Source organism: Hyperolius riggenbachi, chromosome 3 (genome assembly GCF_040937935.1).
Source record: "Hyperolius riggenbachi isolate aHypRig1 chromosome 3, aHypRig1.pri, whole genome shotgun sequence".
NCBI lineage: Eukaryota > Metazoa > Chordata > Amphibia > Anura > Hyperoliidae > Hyperolius > Hyperolius riggenbachi.
The window spans coordinates 110,520,751-110,541,396 of NC_090648.1; the positions used below are offsets into that span (position 1 = coordinate 110,520,751).

The 20,646-nt window shown below is 46.1% G+C and overlaps 1 protein-coding gene across 3 annotated transcripts in view; it reads left to right on the forward strand.

Annotated features, from left to right (window-relative positions):
• The window catches only part of ZMIZ2 (zinc finger MIZ-type containing 2), a 137,344-nt gene that overhangs the window by 96,012 nt on the left and 20,686 nt on the right, over positions 1-20,646 (forward strand). For all 3 annotated transcript variants that reach the window (XM_068274772.1, XM_068274770.1, XM_068274771.1), the window contains exons 7-15: positions 495-668; positions 3,621-3,695; positions 4,689-4,860; positions 4,944-5,085; positions 5,693-5,903; positions 6,381-6,486; positions 10,731-10,888; positions 11,009-11,076; positions 17,175-17,243. In XM_068274772.1, the coding sequence (XP_068130873.1) occupies positions 495-668; positions 3,621-3,695; positions 4,689-4,860; positions 4,944-5,085; positions 5,693-5,903; positions 6,381-6,486; positions 10,731-10,888; positions 11,009-11,076; positions 17,175-17,243 (1,175 nt within the window). The remainder of the gene's footprint in view (positions 1-494; positions 669-3,620; positions 3,696-4,688; positions 4,861-4,943; positions 5,086-5,692; positions 5,904-6,380; positions 6,487-10,730; positions 10,889-11,008; positions 11,077-17,174; positions 17,244-20,646) is intronic.

Below are 20,646 nucleotides of genomic sequence, written 5' to 3' on the forward strand. Positions count from 1 at the left end.
CTTAACGTGTATTCCCAGCATTACACTGTTAATGGTGGGGTTTTAAAACGTTTCACAGTTGGTCACTGGGTGACTGGGATTAATATTCAGAAATGTGGGTGGAGCCTACAAAAGCCAATCAGTTTACCTATTGATTTTCAATAGGCATATTTAATTGCTGCCATTCTTGCACTGTTAATGACACAAGCCTCAAGCCTGGTACAGTTGGTCATTGGGTGACTGGGGTTCAAATTCAGATAAAGGGGTTGGAGCCACAAACAGCCAGTCAGATTTGTTTCATTTCAATGCAAATTATTGATGCCAAAGACCACAAAGTTTACAAACTTGGTCATTGAGTAATTGTGTGTTAGGGTTACAAAAAGTGGGCGGGGTAAATGCCAGCCAAATACATACCCGGGCAACGCTGGGCCATCAGCTAGTCCTTAAATATGTGGACTTGTGTATATATTATTTACCCCTTGTTAAAAGTCCTATATTTGTTCTGTTGTTTACAGGGTTATGCACCACAGCAGTACATTCAAGCGGGCCAGTACCCACCACATGGAGGCCAGTATGCCCCTAGCGCCCCTCAGCAATCTGCCCCATCACCTTCCTACGCTGGGCACCGTGTGCAGCAGAACATGACACAGTACATTCCCCAGGCGGGACCTGGGGGAAACTATTACAAGGTAAGAGACGTCCGAAATTCCTCTTCTCTAACCCCTCCCCCAAGGAAAACTGACCTCTGGCTTACTACACCTTTCCACATAAGCACCTTAGATGGCTGCCTTGAGCATGAAGCCCCTAAAGATTTATCTCTGCTCATAAACCCTAATCAAATTTATATCTGCATATTTCAAGCAATTTACCAAGCTTAATTACTCAAACATAACAGGCTTTTACTCTGGTGTTTTACCTCATCCCTGCTATGGAGGTTTGCTCTCGTCACAGGAAAAGCTGCTTGTATGGTCATACTCAGCTGCTATTGAGATAAGCGTGACTGCGCACAGCTGTGAGTGCGTAAAGCCAGCATCCCCATGGATGTGAATGATGCTTTCTCTTTTTTAATGCATTGTTGCAGTATACCCAGACAAGATATAGTGGTGAAAGGGGTGAGAAAAGCATGTTGGGTGAATGGGGTTTGTAAGTTTCCATGCATTTCTATGAGTTTTAGCTCCCAGAGAGTTGAAATGCACTGCACAGCAGCTCACTTTTGTAGTGTGAATGATGATAAAAGTCTAAAGGTGCCCATACATCTAGCGATTTTGCAGTACGATCGACCATTCAATTCGATCATTTTATCGAATCGAGAAGGAATAGTGTTCCAGAATTCCCAGTCGATGAAAAGTGTCTGAGATCATGTCTAATCGACCAGCTTAGTCGATCGAGCAGGATACAAGATATCGGTCGATCGCACAGGAATCAGCTACTGTTCACATATCATTCGATCGATTTTTGCTTTCAGAGCATGGAGACACAACATCGGTCAAATCGAATGTGAAGGTGAATTGCATAGGATATAGTTTTGTAGTGTGTGGGTTACTAGTCGATCGACTTTTGATCAACCATACTGAAGTCGATTCCTTAATAAAGTGGATCGCTTTGTCGAATGAATCTGAATCGCTAGATGTATGGCTACCTTCAGGACTTCCATGTTCCCATGTAAAATGCACACTATGTGCAGTGAGTCAAAACTCACTGCAACACACTCAGTGTGAATGAGACCTTAGGGAAGAGGACTTATACTGGCCGTTAAAGCTAACTGGGGCCCCGGGGAAAATCAACCATTTTTTGTCAGCATTGCAAATCACCTGTCCTGGCACACAGCCAATGCTATTAAGTAATGACATGCGACGGGTCATGGAGTAGAAGCAGCCAGCAAGGATGAAGACAGTGATGTGCTCACGAGTAGTTAGCTACTCGAATTTGTGATTCTAATGAGGCTTAATTGCCTCAGGTGTGTGCATGGGAGACGGGGTTTAATTACCTAGATGTCCGCCGCTTCTATGCGTATCACACTCTGGTACACGTCCAGTAATAATAATCTGAACATTTGTATAGCGCTTTTCTCCTTTCGGACTCAAAGCGCTCAAGAGCTGCAGCCACTAGAGCGCACTCAAGAGGCCACCCTGCAGTGTTAGGGAGTCTTGCCTTGAACTCCTTACTGCATAGGTACTTGACCTAGCCAGGATTCGAACCCTGGTCTCCCATGTCAAAGGCAGAGCCCTTAACCAGTACACTATCCTAGTACACTAGGACGCGTTCCATGACTCGCTACCGCACTGATTGCCCCCTTTGCCTCTATGCTAGCGCCAGCCCTGGCGTTGGTTAAGAAGGTGGACTGATACTTGCCGCACTGATTAGTGGGAGACGTTTTTAGACTCTTATACTTGAGTAATTAACAAAAAAATTCTAGCTTAAGAGGGTCAGATACTGGGATCGACTTGTATTTGAAGACATATGGTAGTTGGTATTATGGGGAAATTTAAAATATATGTGCAAACATAAACAAATAAGAAGTGTGTTTTTTTTTTTTTTTTTTTTTTTCCCAGAGTAAATGAGCTATAAATTACCTTTCTCCTATGTTGCTGTCACTTACAGTAGGCAGTAGAAATCTGACAGAAGTGACAGGTTTTGGACTAGTTGATCTCTTCATAGGGGATTCTCAGGGATTTATTTATTTTCGAAAGCACTTAGTGAATGACAGTTGCTCCATCCAACTGCCCAAAAACTGTGTAGCGAGCAGGGAAGCTGGCCAGCATCATTGTTTAAATCCTTTTTAGGGAATATCTTTATAAAGAATAAAAGCCTTGCTGAGAATCCCCTATGAAGAGATGGACTAGTCCAAAACATGTCGCTTCTGTCAGATTTCTACTACCTACGGTCAATGACCGCAACATAGGAGAAAAGTAATTTATGGCTCATTTTACTCTGGAAAAAAACATACTAATTTGTCTGTTTGCACATATTTTAAATTTTACAATTTTTCACCATAGTGCACCTTTAAGTAAAGAGGCTGCCACTGTGATCCTCTCCTGGAAGTGTTAGCTGCTTGGCTGAAACTTTTGTACTTTCTGAATCACTGACCCAAATAAATGAATATGGCCAACAGGATCAGGACATGATTGACCTCCTTGTTCCAGGTCAGTAACTATAATAGTGGAGCAAGTATCACCTGCAGGAGAGCTCAGCAATGGCTTCCTGTGATTGCATGATTTTGTCACAAGACCACCTCCAGAAGCCTGTCTGACTAATGTATCTGCTATATATAGAACACAGTGTGGCAATAGTTTCTAGCTATGTGTTTCTTGAGAAGAACCTGTCACAGATGTTCTATGTTTTAGGTTTAATTAGTAGCAATAGTGCAAGAAGGAAAAACCTCAAACTACATACAGTATTTCATGGACCAAATTTTGAGGTCCCAACACAGCCCTGTATTGCAGATGTGTTACTTTTCATTCTGAGAATCATATGTGAAATCCAAGCACAAATGCCCAAATTCCTCTCACCCCATGGATTCCAACCTGCTTAATCTCCAGTAAAATGCATCAACGGGTCAAATTCAGATCTGAAATAAAACTGATAAAATGATTTTATTAATTATGGTCTAAATTGTCCCCCTCTGTGTGCTTTCTCTACAGATCACAGACCAGTACAATGGACAGAGCAATAACTTCAATGGAGGAAACTTTGCCTACCAGCAGGCTATGAGTGCGGTGAGGGAATCTCAACTATCTGTTCTCCCTTCCATAGAGCTGACATTCGCCATGTTCCCCACTGTCATCTGTTTTGTGCTGTGTACAGTGTTACAAAAGATGTTGCCATGGAAGCAGGAAATGTGGGTGCTCATCGTCTTAACGGACTATTTGGGCAGCCCTTGGGTGCAAATGCAAATATCGGTTATTATGTGCCCAAAGCCGAAATTTGGGTGCGCGATAACTATGGTTTTGAAAATTGCAAGGTTATAGTTTTTTTAAATGTCTTAGCGTTTTTTTGTTTTTTTGTATTTATTTCTGGTTGGACTTGATGGACGGATGTCTTTTTTTTCAACCAAACTAACTATGTAACGTTATAGTTTGACAATTTTAATGTTTTGTATTTACAAATTATTTAATTTTAATTAGGTGTCAGGAAGGGGGGATTTAGGGTTAGGTGTCAGGGAAGGGGGGTTTTAGGGTTATGCATTGAAGAGTGGAGGGTTCTGAGTTAGGTTAAGTTGTACTAAAATATAATCAATATCTACTGATATTTTATTGCGCTAATTTACACTTAAAAAAAACTAAAAATATTGGTAGATATTCATGCAAATTTTTATTAACAAAAATATTTTCCTGCACCTCGGTTTCATGCACGTGTTACCTCTATACGAATAAAATATACTGACTAGCAAAAGAAAAGTTCTGGAAGGGCCGGTTTCCACTGCAGTACCTCGTCCATTTCTGAATTGGACACGTCACATGGATTCGGATGCGCGCTCCAGTAAACTGCAGGATGCAATGTTAATCAATTCAGATGGCAAGTCTATTATTTGAATAAGCAGCATTGATCTGTCCTGCTTGCATGCAGGGGGAAAATGCTGCAAGGGCGTCAAAGGTCAAGTTTGAGGGGCAGGTGGATGCTTGAGTTACTTTACCAGTACGTTTACTAGCACTGTTTAATGAGGTAAACGACATGGACAATATATAAATGTATGTCTTCTTTTGTTTTAGCAAGGGAGATCTATGCCTGGGTATCCCAGCTCTCCCTTGCCGGGGAACCCAACGCCACCCATGACTCCTGGCGGCAGCGCTCCACCATACATGTCACCAGGGCAGGACGTCAAGTCCCCATTCCTCCCGGATGTCAAACCTCCACACGGCGCATTGCATCAGTCACCCACAGGTAACTTTAAGGACATTAAACCTCATCTGAGAGAATACTGCTACTGTGACTCTGAGCTTGATGTCCGGTTTCTGTACCATCAGGTGCTTCCAATGATGAGCTACGACTGACATTCCCGGTGCGAGATGGGATTGTGCTGGAGCCTTTCCGATTGCAGCATAACCTGGCAGTCAGTAATCATGTGTTCCATTTACGGGAGTCTGTATACAAGACCCTCATGTTACGGTAGGTGCCGGTTATTCTGTATAGACCGATGTGCTAACAAATTAATTGGGGACAACAGGAGGCTGTTGTCCATAGATCCCAAACTGATTTCTTATTTTATATTAAGTAAGGTGAATCGGCAGCTCTGTCTTTGCTGTGGTGTTTAAAACCAGAGATGGGTGTATTTATACTTGAGGCTTCCTCCAGCCCCATGAGGTGTGTGTGTGTGTGTGTGTGTGTGTGTGGGGGGGGGGGGTCCCTTGCCATCCTTTCCAGCTGCTCCGCTCTCTTATAAATCCCCCACGGTAAACTTGCCAGTTCTGCGCATGCATGGCCCGGCCGTGCTCTTGTGTCTGGGAGTGTTCTACCGCGCAGGCGTGAAACACTCCCGTCTGAAGAAGAGTGCAGCCAGCCAAATTACCAAAGAGGAATTATAAGAGAATGGAGCAGCCGGAGAGAATGCCTGCTGAAGGAAGCCCCAGGTAATTATAAATACACCCCATCTCTGGTTCCCTTTAAATACTAGGGTAGAGGCAAATTCCCACCATGTTGTCAAATGAACACTGACTTCAGCAGGGTATTCTACTGGTAATATAGATTTGTTTATTTTTTTTGGTTCTTTACTTAGACCTGATCTAGAGCTGCAATTTAAATGTTACCACCATGAAGATCGGCAGATGAATACAAACTGGCCATGTTCTGTCCAGGTCAGTGTCAACTCCACACCACTGAGCATCGAGCGGGGAGACAACAAGACCTCGCACAAGCCACTGTACCTGAAGCAAGTGTGTCAGCCTGGCCGAAACAGCATCCAGATCACCGTCAGTGCCTGCTGCTGTGTGAGTATCCCATGGGTGGGGATGTGATTTCCCAGCCTCGTAGATAAGTAAGACTGTGGTCCCACTTGAGCTGAGAATCCACATTTTCCCTGTCCGTTCTCCGCTCATTGCGAAACTGACAGTAAACAGCTCCTATTTTATATATAGGAGCCATTCACACTTGTCAGTCTGCAATGGATCCACTGAATCTGTTGCAGTAAGTGCACCGCACTTCTGTGGAGCCGGCGATAGTTTCGGGCAGGCAGATGCATTTCCCGTATAGCCTATGGAGGTAACGCATCTGCTCCAGCTGGACCACTGCTGACCAACATAGCGGACACTGCGCTGTGCTCCCGCTGGCTGCATGAGATCCAGTGCAAGTGGGAACCAAGCTTAATTTGTTGCTGCTGTTAAGATTCCAGAAATACAATTGTGAGAATCTGCCTAAATATTTGACATTTATACTGCAACGCTGAACTGTCTTTGTTTTTCTTCCAGTCTCACCTGTTTGTGCTGCAGCTGGTTCACCGGCCATCTGTAAGATCCGTCCTTCAGGGTCTGATAAAGAAGAGGCTGCTCCCTGCAGAGCACTGCATCACAAAAAGTAAGCACCTGCCTCAGGGCCTTCCCTAAGCCTGTAATATACTGTACAAGCTCCATTACCGCTGCCATCTGGTGCCCTCCCTCCCTTTTACTTTATTGGCTGCTTTGTTACTTTAAAGAACAGATGAACCTATAAGTGCGTCTAAATAACCAAATGCTGTCCAGTGACTGAAGAAAAAATGTGATCTGGCACCAGTATGCAGCAGGGAAAAGTTATCCACACATGGGCTTACCTGTAGCGTGCTCCTTATTGGGACAAGTTGCAGCACAAAAACCAGGAGAAAGCCGGGCACAGCTACATAAAAGCCCGTTATTGTGGCTGGGTAGACACAGTGGTAGACAGCAGTGGGGGAGAAAAGCCTGACAGCTGTCCAGTGATAAATAATAAAGTAAGAAGGGATTACTGGATATACTCGGCTATAAGTCGAGAAATTTAGGTCAGATTTTTTTGAAGCAAAGTAGGGGGTCGACTTATTTTCAGATAATACTTAAATTTCTGACTTATAGCCTGTATAAAAGGTTCTCCATTCCGACCACCACAATTGCTCTCCCCGGCCGCCCCATTCTTTGGTCTTCCCAGCTGCCCGGGCTGCAGATGGGTAAAAGTGCCCTGCTGTCCATGGACTCACCTAACAGCCTGCTCACCGATCTCCCCGATCACCGTGGGTGTTGCTGGTTGCGGGCTCACTTGTTTCTGGCCCCTTACATTGCTGGTGTAATGTCCTGTGATGTTGCTCCCGATCACACTTTTCCCATTATTAGCATCCTCTTGGCCGCCCGATCATTGTTGCGCTGCTGGTGGTCTTTACGCTGACAGTTCCGGCAAAGGGAGGAGCAGGGGATGCTACGTATGTCCAGCAATGCAGCAATGATCGGGGCGGCAAGGCAGATGCTAATAGCGGGAATTGTGTCATGAGCAACATCAGAGGAAATGACACCACCTGCGATCAGGGAGAGCGCTGATCAGGCAGCCAGGAGTTATCCCGCAACCAGCGACACCGGCGGTGATCAGGAAGATCGGTGAGCAGGCTGTCAGGTGAGCCCACAGACAGCAGGGCACTTTCACCCATCTGCAGCTGGGACGGCTGGGGAGAGCAGTTACTGCACCGCGCCATTGAGAGCAGAGAGGTAGTGAAGGCTGCCAGGAAAAGATGAGTCCACGGACAGCAGGGCACTTTTACCCATTACTAAATACTGAACTGTGCCATTAACCCCTCATAGTCTCACAGGCAAAGCTGCTTTCCACACTGCTTCTGTTAATGTGTATTAACACAAGAACAGTAGCACAAGGTGCATGGGGATCATGAGGGGGTCAATTGCTCCAGGTATCTTGCTCCATGTACTGTATAAATAAACACTCATCATGATGACACACTTTACTACTTTCCTGGGCCGACTTTTATAATTGAGCTACAGCTGTCTATTCACATAGATTGCATTGCTGCTTTCTTGTTGGGTTTCCTCTCATCACCCCTTCATATACCCAGGTAGCAGGAGGACACTTCCAGCTCCAACATTTATATTATGTGTTAGTTATACTGAAGCCAAGTGGAGAAAAGTCACATGCTCGCCTATGGGGAGGGAAGGCTGTGGATCCTATAGTCTTCCCTGTTGTCCTCTTGGTCTCCACATTCTAGCGCTGTCACCATCTGTTGTAAAGATTTACTGATAAAATACGCCTTTGGGGATCCTCGAAAGCACTCGCATTCCTGAGTGCTTCTGAAGATGGGCGGCTCCATACTGCGCATGCGTGGGCCTGCACTCACGCATGCATAGCACAGAGCCACCCGGAGGACTGGGAAGACTCTATAGGATCCCAGAGCCTTCCCTTTCCATAGGTGAGTATGTGACTACTTTTGTTATTACAGATGTGCTTTAACAGCCTGTGCATTAAAGTGATCCTTAACCCTGCAGATGAAAAGTTTCACTTACCCGGGGCTTCTCCAAGCCCCCTGCAGCCATCATGTGCCCTCGCCGCTTCCCAAGTGTCCTCCAGTCCCCACTGCAGGTTAGTTTCGTTTTCTGGCGACTGGGAGTCGGCCACACGTATTCTTCTCCGCCTCGCCGCCGTCAAATGTGTCCTGCGCAGGTGCAGAATGCCTGCGCAGGACACGCTTGACTGTGGCAAGGCAGAGAAGAATATGCGTGGCTGGAGACCGACTTCCAGTCGGCCAAAAACTAAACTAACCCACAGCAGGGACCGGAGGACACTTGGGAAGCGGGAAGAGCACAGGACGGGTGCAGGGGGCTTGATGAAGCCCTGGGTAAGTGAAACTTTCTTTTTTTCTGCAGGGTTAAGGTTCACTTTAATGTTTACACTGACATCGAATTATCCATATAATCTTGCAGTTTAATTAACCCACCAGTTAATGGCTGCAATGGCCTTAAAGCAGATCCGAGATGAAAAACTATAACAAGTAACTTGTCTATATATCTTCTCTAAAGTTTAGCAAATCTAGCTGCAAACAGCTTCAACGGAATATGATTATTTCTTCCTGTGATACAATGACAGCAGCCATGTTTGTAAACTTTACACACAGGCAAGCTGATCTGCATCTCCAGTCCTCAGCCTGTGAAAACCTAATTCTCCCTCCTCCCCTCTGCCTCTGAAATCTCTGGCTAGTAACACCTTCCCCTCCTCCTGCCCAGTCTGAGCTTCCCATAAGTGCTTGCTACTGTCTGAAAATGCCAAGGCACTCTGAAAAGCTGTGGGCGAGGCTTTTTTAGTTTATAGGAAATTGCAGTATTACAACAAAAACAAAAAAGTATTTGGCTTGAGGAATGCCCTATAAACAATATGAAAGGAACACAATTATGCAATGAGTAAAAATGTATCTTGGATCCGCTTTAATGTTGGTTTATACTGAGGTTTATGTGGAAGGGGGCACACAGATATGTAAAAGTGCATACAGACTTGGTATAATAAAATGGAGACAATACAAAGCTTGTCACAGTAAAGCTGAGTAACACCAGAGGGAGGGCTCAGTCATTAGAACCAATAACCACATCCTTACATGCTCCCTTGCATTATTCTGTGCAGCCTTCCCTCCTAAATATTAAACTTCATTATGAAAATAAGCTTGCTTTTATATTCATAAGGTGCCATATATGTTAGTCTAGTTCTTTAGGGAGGGTTTTCCTTCCACGTAGCAAGTATTTGATTTACAGAACAGTTCAAACTGCAATAAAAACTTCCTGACTTCATTCCACTTAAAGAGGAGCTGTCAGCCATACTATCTCAGAAAAAACAACACATACTAGTAGATAAATACTTGCTCTACTTACATAACATATGTATTGCACTGTCCACGTTTTGATTTTAGTGATTTTTCTACAGTAAAAAGAAAATCCTTCTTAGCATTTCCCATTTTAAGTGTGGCTATTTTGAAGCCAATCCTGATGTCATTTCCTGCCCTACTCTCCTCTGCCTGATTTAATTGTCCAATCCGAGAGGAACAGAGGTGTGGGAGGGGAAAACCGGAGGAAAAGAGGCTTCAGCCAACCAGGCTGCATTAGTTAAAGTAAACCTAAACTGAGAAGGACATGTATTTTTCCTTTTAAAATAATACCAGTTGCCTGACTCTCCTGCTGATCCTGTGTCTTTAATACTCTCATCCACAGCCCCTGAATAAGCATGCAGATCAGGTGCTCTGACTGAAGTCAGACTGGATTAGCTGCATGCTTGTTTCAGGTGTGTGATTCCGCCACTACTGCAGCCAAAGGAATCGGCAGGACTGCCAAGCAACTGGTGTTGTTTAAAACAAAACATCCATATCCTTCTCCGTTTAGGCTCCCTTTAATTCTGAGGGGAAACAGAAGCAAAAAAGGACAACCCAGCATGCCCTGCAACTTCCTTTGTGTGTACCAAATAAGAGTCATGTAAACTGGGGAATGATAATTTATCAACAAGAAAAGTAATAGTGATTTTAACTTTTGGATTGCCTGGTTGACATCCTTATTACTTGTTTACCAGATAAAAATAATTGATTTTTTGATTTTATGCCCGACAGTTACACTTTAACAAAGGTATTTTTTGTTATTACCGGCTCTATCCTAGTTGCATAGATGACACCCACTTCCTGCCAGGACAGAGATTTGCCCTGGTGAGGACACTTTAGGTTTTGTGCTTTATACACACCCCTCTATATCTATTATAGTTGGCATGTCCCCAGTAGGAAAAGAACTGTGTATTATGTTGGTGCTCTATAAATTATAAATCATTTAAAAAGATAACTGTTTCTACAGTTAAGAGAAATTTCAGCAGCGGGAGCATCCCGGGAACCCCTGGCCAGAATGGGGAGGATGGGGTGGAGCAGACCGCTATCAAGGTGTCGCTGAAGTGTCCGATAACCTTCCGTAGAATTCAGCTTCCTGCGAGGGGACACGATTGTCGGCATGTTCAGGTAACAATGTCTCCCTGTCATCTGTTTGGTTGGGGTTATTGTCTCACCTGATCCCATATTTATTTTTCTAATATCTTCCCTTCACCGGTTAGTTCTAAATATCTCCCTGTTACTTTCCAGTGCTTTGATCTGGAGTCGTACTTGCAGCTGAACTGTGAACGAGGGACATGGAGATGCCCAGTGTGCAAGTAAGTGACAAGACAGTACAAAGCTTCTTCTCCTTGTCTGTATCTATTGCAGGGTCAGATTTCTGGAAAGGCCACAAAGGCCCGGTCCTTGTGTGGCAGCTGCCAAAGGGGGTGGCTGGACATAAATGAGGGGTTGCTTCATATGAAAGCGGAGGCTGCAAATGGGAAAGGGGGAGCTGCTGCCCAAGGGAGTTTAACATGGATATTACCATAAGAGGGGGCTGTGCATAAAATAGGAGGGCAGCCGCCAGACATGGAAGGGGAGCCACAAGAGATAATTGCAGCTTACCTTTTTTCTTTTTTATTATAAGCCCTTTTTATTGCCAGAACCAAGGAAAATATTATTTTGTACAAAATGTTCTATCCACTATTTAAAACGCTGAGATCATCTTAACCACTTCCCGACCGCCTAACGCACAGAGGCGGCCGGGAAGTGGACCCCGCAAGGACCAGCTCATGCCCAAAGGCGGCGGTCCTTGTAGGGGCATGGGCGGAGCAATCGGGTCATCCGTGACGCGATCCTCCGCCGGCGGCTGTCACCGCTCGCCCACCGCAACATCCCGCCGCCTATACGGAAGCACCGGCGGGATGTTAACCCCGCGATCGCCGCATACAAAGTGTATAATACACTTTGTAATGTTTACAAAGTGTATTATACAGGCTTTCTCCTGCCCTGGTGGTCCCAATGTCCGAGGGACCACCAGGGCAGGCTGCAGCCACCCTAGTCTGCACCAAGCACACTGATTTCCCCCCCCCCCCCTGCCCCAGATCGCCCACAGCACCCATCAGACCCCCCCTGCCCACCCCCCAGACCCCTGTTTGCACCCAATCACCCCCCTAATCACCCATCAATCACTCCGTCACTATCTGTCAACGCTATTTTTTTTTTTATCTCCCCCCCCCCCCACTGCCCCCTCCTGATCACCCCCCCACCCCTCAGATTCTCCCCAGACCCCCCCCCCCCCCCCTGTGTACTGTATGCATCTATCCCCCCTGATCACCTGTCAATCACCCATCAATCACCCCCTGTCACTGCCACCCATCAATCAGCCCCTAACCTGCCCCTTGCGGGCAATCTGATTACCCACCCACACCAATAAATCGCCCGCAGATCCGACATCAGATCACCACCCAAACGCAGTGTTTACATCTATTCTCTCCTCTAAACACCCACTAATTACCCATCAATCACCCCCTATCACCACCTGTCACTGTTACCCATCAGATCAGACCCTAATCTGCCCCTTGCGGGCACCCAGTCACCCGCCTACACGCTCAGATTGCCCTCAGACCCCCCCTTATCAATTCGCCAGTGCAATATTTACATCTGTTCTTCCCTGTAATAACCCACTGATCACCTGTCAATCACCTGTCAATCACCCATCAATCACCCCCTGTCACTGCCACCCATCAATCACCCCCTGTCACTGCCACCCATCAATCAGCCCCTAACCTGCCCCTTGCGGGCAATCTAATCACCCACCCACACCAATAGATCGCCCGCAGATCCGACATCAGATCATAACCCAAGCGCAGTGTTCACATCTATTGTCTCCTCTAAACACCCACTAATTACCCACTAATTACCCATCAATCACCCCCTATCACCACCTGTCACTGTTACCCATCAGATCAGACCCTAATCTGCCCCTTGCGGGCACCCAATCACCCGCCTACACGCTCAGATTGCCCTCAGACCCCCCCTTATCAATTCGCCAGTGCATTAGTTACATCTGTTCTTCCTTGTAATAACCCTGTGATCACCTGTCAATCACCCCCTGTCACTGCCACCCATCAATCACCCCCTGTCACTGCCACTCATCAATCAGCCCCTAACCTGCCCCTTGCGGGCAATCTGATCACCCACCCACACCAATAGTTCGCCCGCAGATCCCCTCCCAAGGGCAGTGTTTATATCTGTTCTCTACCCTAAACACCCACTAATTACCCATCAATCACCCCCTGTCACTGCTACCTATCAGATTAGACCCCTATCTGCCCCTAGGGCACTCAATCACCCGCCCACACCCTCAGAATGCCCTCAGGCCCCAGCCCTGATCACCTCGCCAGTGCATTGCTTGCATCTATTCCCCCCTCTAATCACACCTTGAGACACCCATCAATCACCTCCTGTCACCCCCTAGCACACCTACCCATCAGATCAGGCCCTAATTTGCCCCGTGTGGGCTCCTGATCACTCGGCCAAACCCTCAGATCCCCCTCAGACCCCCTTCCGATCACCTCCCCAGTGCATTGATTGCATCCATTTTCCCCTCTAACCACCCCCTGAGACACCCATCAATCACCTCCTGTCACCCCCCTAGCACTCCTATCCATCAGATCAGGCCCAATACAACCTGTCATCTAAAAGGCCACTCTGCATATGACCGGTTCCACAAAATTCGCCCCCTCATAGACCACCTGTCATCAAAATTTGCAGATGCTTATACCCCTGAACAGTCATTTTGAGACATTTGGTTTCCAGACTACTCACGGTTTTGGGCCCGTAAAATGCCAGGGCGGTATAGGAACCCCAGAAACGGACCCCATTTTAGAAAAAAGACACCCCAATGTATTCTGTTAGGTGTATGACGAGTTCATAGAAGATTTTATTTTTTGTCAAGTTAGCGGAAATTGATTTTTGTTTTTTTCACAAAGTGTCATTTTTCACTAACTTGTGATAAAAAATAAAATCTTCTATGAACTCGCCATACACCTAACGTAATACCTTGGGGTGTCTTCTTTCTAAAATGGGGTCACTTGTGGGGTTCCTATACTGCCCTGGCATTTTAGGGGCCCTAAACAGTGAGGAGTAGTCTAGAAAACAAATGCCTCAAAATGACCTGTAATTAGGACGTTGGGCCCCTTAGCGCACCTAGGCTGCAAAAAAGTGTCACACTTGTGGTATCGCCGTACTCAGGAGAAGTAGTATAATGTGTTTTGGGGTGTATTTTTACACATACCCATGCTGGGTGGGAGAAATCTCTCTGTAAATGGACAATTGTGTGTAAAAAAAAAAAATCAAACAATTGTCATTTACAGAGGTATTTCTCCCACCCAGCATGGGTATGTGTAAAAATACACCCCAAAACACATTATACTACTTCTCCCGAGTACGGCGATACCACATGATTGGCACTTTTTTGCAGCCTAACTGCGCTAAGGGGTCCAAAGTCCAATGAGCACCTTTAGGCTTTACAGGGGTGCTTACAATTTAGCACCCCCCAAAATGTCAGGACAGTAAACACACCCCACAAATGACCCCATTTTGGAAAGTAGACCCTTCAAGGTATTCAGAGAGGGGCATGGTGAGTCCGTGGCAGATTTCATTTTTTTTTGTCGCAAGTTAGAAGAAATGGAAACTTTTTTTTTTTTTTCACAAAGTGTCATTTTCCGCTTACTTGTGACAAAAAATATCTTCTATGAACTCACTATGCCTCTCAGTGAATACTTTGGGATGTCTTCTTTCCAAAATGGGGTCATTTGGGGGGTATTTATACTATCCTGGAATTCTAGCCCCTCATGAAACATGACGGGGTCAGAAAAGTCATAGATGCTTGAAAATGGGAAAATTCACTTTTTGCACCATAGTTTGTAAACGCTATAACTTTTACCCAAACCAATAAATATACACTGAATGGGTTTTTTTTTATCAAAAACATGTTTGTCCACATTTTTCGCGCTGCATGTATACAGAAATTTTACTTTATTTGAAAAATGTCAGCACAGAAAGTTAAAAAAATCATTTTTTTGCCAAAATTCATGTCTTTTTTTGATTACTATAATAAAAAGTAAAAATCGCAGGAGCAATCAAATAGCACCAAAAGAAAGCTTTATTAGTGACAAGAAAAGGAGCCAAAATTCATTTAGGTGGTAGGTTGTATGAGCGAGCAATAAACCGTGAAAGCTGCAGTGGTCTGAATGGAAAAAAAGTGGGCGGTCCTTAAGGGGTAGAAAGCCCTAGGTCCTCAAGTGGTTAAAGGGGTTCTTTGGTGGTAGTGAAAAAACAAACACAGACACTTACCTGGGGCTTCTGTCGGCCCCCTGCAGTTGTCATTTCCCACGCCGTCCTCCTACAATCCTCCGTTCCCCGCCGTCGGTCCCGGTCTAATCACGCGTCCAATTAGACTGCCGCGGACTTGCTCCAGTGCGTCATCGGGAGCTTACTGCGCAGTACAAGAGAGCTTCGTACTGCGCCTGCACAGTAAGCTCCCGATGACGCTCTAGAGCGCGCACTATTCGTTTAGTTAGACGTAAATTACACCGGGACTGGCGGCAGGGAACCGAGGATCGTAGGAGGACGACGCGGAACATGACAGCTGCAGGGAGCAGATAAAAGCCCCAGGTAAGTGTTTTTTTTTTTTTTTTTTTTTTTTTTTTTTACCACCACCAGAGAACCCCTTTAACAAAATGCATCTAATTACACATGAAGCGTGCTTGCAAATCTTTTTCTGTTTTGTTCTTAATTTATGGGTTGAAAAGGGTAAATTTTCTACTAAAAAGCTGGTTTTCTCACTTGTGTAATCCATTAGGAAAAAAGAATGACCAATGATGGCACAATTCACACAAATTATATCAGTTCATCTCTATTTATTCCGTCATGATTATAGTAGTTCATACATTATTAACCTCCCCGGCGTTCTATTGAGATCGCCAGGGAGGCTGCGGGAGGGTTTTTTTTTTAATAAAAAAAAAACTATTTCATGCAGCCAACTGAGTTGGCTGCATGAAAGCCCACTAGAGGGCGCTCCGGAGGCGTTCTTCCGATCGCCTCCGGCGCCCAGAATAAACAAGGAAGGCCGCAATGAGCGGCCTTCCTTGTTTTGCTTAGATCGTCGCCATAGCGACGAGCGGAGTGACGTCATGGACGTCAGCAGACGTCCTGACGTCAGCCGCCTCCGATCCAGCCCTTAGCGCTGGCCGGAACTTTTTGTTCCGGCTACGCTGGGCTCAGGCGGCTGGGGGGGACCCTCTTTCGCTGCTGCTCGCGGCGGATCGCCACAGAGCGGCGGCGATCAGGCAGCACACGCGGCTGGCAAAGTGCCGGCTGCGTGTGCTGCACTTTATTTGAAGCAAATCGGCCCAGCAGGGCCTGAGCGGCAGCCTCCGGCGGTGATGGACGAGCTGAGCTCGTCCATACCGCTCAGGAGGTTAAAACCATTTAAGAACACATCCAGGTCAATTTATGTGTCTGGATGCTTCAGATTATCCTACCACACCTGGGCATTGTGATAAGTCTATTTCCTGTGTTGCACTGTCTCCTACCTCCTTATTGCTGTTCCATCAACCATACCTAGCACTGTGTTATGCTGGGCATACACGGCTCGATGCAGGCTTATCAATCGAGCCGCTGATGGCTCGATTGATAATATCCGACGTGTCCGATGACCGCGGGGACTGATTCCGCGCTCGATACCCGCGGGCGGACAATAGCGGCGGACTGAGCGGAAGATAAGAAGCGCCGGCGGGGCCGAGCGGGGACACGGCGGGAGTCGATCCGGCGGGTAATCGGCCGCCGGATCGACCAGTGTATGCCAAGAATTAGGGATTTAATCACTTATTAATTGCATTTTATGATTAATTAGTTTACACACATGCTGCTGGTTGCACTTTTTATGGTTCATGAATTCCTAGCACTGTAACACTATATGGTTAATATGGGAATTAATTATTTATTTATCTAATCACTGATGTTTTGCCAAGCACTTGTTGATTACCATATATACTATCTAAACCTGGGTTTAGCACTAAAATGGACCTGTTAGGACCAGGAAAGTGATGAAATAATAATTTTAGCAATTATTTGAAATTGGCCATCGAGATCTGGCAAAATTGACGTTGATATTTTTTTATATTACCAGGATGATGGAATACTGTATGATTGTAAGCCCACCCACAATTGAGCAGCCCCACCCACTTTTACCCACAACTCCCCAAGATGAGCTAAAGCCTCAATATCACCCCCAAAGTCTTTTGTGATCGTAGCATATTCATTCTTGGGATTTGGTGCAGCCTTTTTTTTTGTAATTTTTCACACTTGTGTGCTACAGAATTTCCAGTTTTGTTGCCGCTTAACATTGTATTATTTCTCTTTGCAGTAAAACTGCCCTGTTGGAGGGGCTGGAAGTTGATCAGTACATGCTGGGAACTCTGCTTTATATCCAAAAGTAAGGATAGAATGCTAGAGGAAATGTAACAATGCCCATTTAATGTTCAAACTCCAAATGTTCCAACCTGTTTTCACACGGAATTTCTTGTACACAACAGCTTTTTATATGGGGAAATGCAAGTTCACAAAAACTACAGTATTTTGCTTAAAAGGCACCCGAGGTAGAAGACCTATGGAAACTGCCATATTTATTTCCTTTTTAACCACCCTGGCATTCAGTTTCCCCAGGATTTCCGTGCAAAAAGTGTTTCAATTAATTTCCAATAATTTGCAACCATTTTTTTTTTTGCAACCAAATTTTTTTTAATATTAAATTTAATACAGATTATTGTATTGAATTCAATTTAAAAAAAAAAAGTGTTTTCTGCAAGATGTTGATGCTGTGTGACCCTGGTGTCATCAACGCCGATCAAGGGGGGACATGTGATCGCTGAGGAAGAAGCAAAATCTGCCAAGGGACATGGAAGAAGACACTGGGGAAGCTATCAGAGGTACGCGACGAGGGATCAGCATGCCAATGGTGAGTATAAGACCCAGATGTATAGGTAGAGGATGTGCAGCCAGGTATAGTTAGCCAGATGTGCAGCCAGGTATAGTTAGCCAAGTATAGGTAGCCAGGTATATAGTGAGCCAGATGTTTAGCCAGGTTATAGTGAGCCAGGTGTTTAGCCAGATTTATAGGTAGCCAGATGTCCCCCTCCCGATCCTCCCCCCCCCCCCCCCTCAGCACGCTGTGGGTAGCGATCTGTGCTACCCACAGTGTGCAGAACAAGCATCCAGCCACCCTAGGGAATCCCTGGGCAGCCAGCGGGGCAGAGAATGTGCGGGGGATCCCCCTTGTATGTGGAGGCTGTGCTGGCGGGGGATTCCCCTCTGTGCGGGCGGGGGGAACCCCTTTATATGGTGGCTGTTGCGGGCAGGGGATCCACCTCTGTGCGGGTGGGGGGGATCCCCCTTCTATTGTGGCTTTTGCGAGCGGGGGGATCCCCCTCTGTGCGGGTGGGGGGATCCCCCTTCTATTGTGGCTGTTGCGGGCGGCCTATCCCCCTCCTCCCTCCCGATGTCCCCCCTCCCGATCTCCTCCCCTCTCTAAGCCCATTGAGTAAATAGATTTACTCACCCGAGGGCTTTCTCCAGCGACGGCAGCAACACTTCCTCCTCCATCTCCGAAGTCTCGTTCTCTGTACAGTTACATTACGAAGCTTGGTGACGTCACCAAGTCTCGTAATGTAACTGTACAGAGAACGAGACTTCGGAGATGGAGGAGGAAGTGCTGCTGCCGTCGCTGGAGAAAGCCCTCGGGTGAGTGAATCTATTTACTCAATGGGCTTAGAGGGGGGGGGGGGAGATCGGGAGGGGGGACATCGGGAGGGAGGGGGATAGGTCGCCCGCAACAGCCACAATAGAAGGGGGATCCCCCACCCGCACGGAGGGGGATCCCCCGCCCGCAACAACCACAATAGAAGGGGGATCCCCCCGCCCGCACAGAGGGGGATCCCCTGCCCGCAACAGCCACCATATAAAGGGGTTCCCCCCGCCCGCACAGAGGGGGATCCCCTGCCCGCAACAGCCACCATATAAAGGGGTTCCCCCCGCCCGCACAGAGGGGGATTCCCCGCCAGCACAGCCTCCACATACAAGGGGGATCCCCCGCACATTCTCTGCCCCGCTGGCTGCCCAGGGATTCCCTAGGGTGGCTGGACTCTTGTTCTGCACGCTGTGGGTAGCACAGATCGCTACCCACAGCGTGCAGTCAGGCATCCAGCCATCCTGGGGAATCCCTCTGATAAGAAAAAAAATGCAGCCGGCGGGGCAAAGAAACAGGAAATCTCCCTGTCGGCATGGACGAGCTCAGCTCGTAATTAACGTTTTTTGCAAGTTTTAGCTGGACGAACTCGGCTCGTCCATACCGCCAGGGAGGTTAAATAATACCAGTTGCCTGGCAGTCTTGCTAATCTTTCTGGTCAGTAGGGTCTAAATTGCACACCTGAAACAAGTATGCAGATAATCTTTTTTTTTTTTTTTGGCACATGCGCTGGGACTCTCAGTGTACCTGAGATGACTAATGTGGGTGTATTTACAGTGGTGTGAAAAACTATTTGCCCCCTTCCTGATTTCTTATTCTTTTGCATGTTTGTCACACTTAAATGTTTCTGCTCATCAAAAACCGTTAACTATTAGTCAAAGATAACATAATTGAACACAAAATGCATTTTAAATGATGGTTTTTATTATTTAGTGAGAAAAAAACCTCAAAACCTACATGGCCCTGTGTGAAAAAGAATTTGCCCCCTGAACCTAATAACTGGTTGGGCCACCCTTAGCAGCAATAACTGCAATCAAGCGTTTGCGATAACTTGCAACAAGTCTTTTACAGCGCTCTGGAGGAATTTTGGCCCACTCATCTTTGCAGAATTGTTGTAATTCAGCGTTATTTGAGGGTTTTCTAGCATGAACCGCTTTTTTAAGGTCATCCCACAACATCTCAATAGGATTCAGGTCAGGGCTTTGACTAGGCCACTCCAAAGTCTTCATTTTGTTTTTCTTCAGCCATTCAGAGGTGGATTTGCTGGTTTGTTTTGGGTCATTGTCCTGCTGCAGCACCCAAGATCGCTTCAGCTTGAGTTGACAAACAGATGGCCAGACATTCTCCTTCAGGATTTTTTGGTAGACAGTAGAATTCTCGGTTCCATCTATCACAGCAAGCCTTCCAGGTCCTGAAGCAGCAAAACAACCGCAGACCATCACTCCACCACCATATTTTACTGTTGGTATGATGTTATTTTGCTGAAATGCTGTGTTACTTCTACGCCAGATGTAACGGGACACGCACCTTCCAAAAAGTTCAACTTTTGTCTCGTCGGTCCACAAGGTATTTTCCCAAAAGTCTTGGCAATCATTGAGATGTTTTTTTAGCAAAATTGAGACGAGCCTTAATGTTCTTTTTGCTTAAAAGTGGTTTGCGCCTTGGATATCTGCCATGCAGGCCGTTTTTGCCCAGTCTCTTTCTTATGGTGGAGTCGTGAACACTGACCTTAATTGAGGCAAGTGAGGCCTGCAGTTCTTTAGATGTTGTCCTGGGGTCTTTTGTTGCCTCTCGGATAAGTTTTCTCTGCACTCTTGGGGTAATTTTGGTCGGCCGGACACTCCTGGGAAGGTTCATCACTGTTCCATGTTTTTGCCATTTGTGGGTAATGGCTCTCACTGTGGTTCGCTGGAGTCCCAAAGCTTTAGAAATGGCTTTATAACCTTTACCAGACTGATAGATCTCAATTACTTTTGTTCTCATTTGTTCCTGAATTTCTTTGGATCTTAGCATGATGTCTAGCTTTTGAGGTGCTTTTGGTCTACTTCTTTGTGTCAGATAGCTCCTGTTTAAGTGATTTCTTAATTGAAACAGG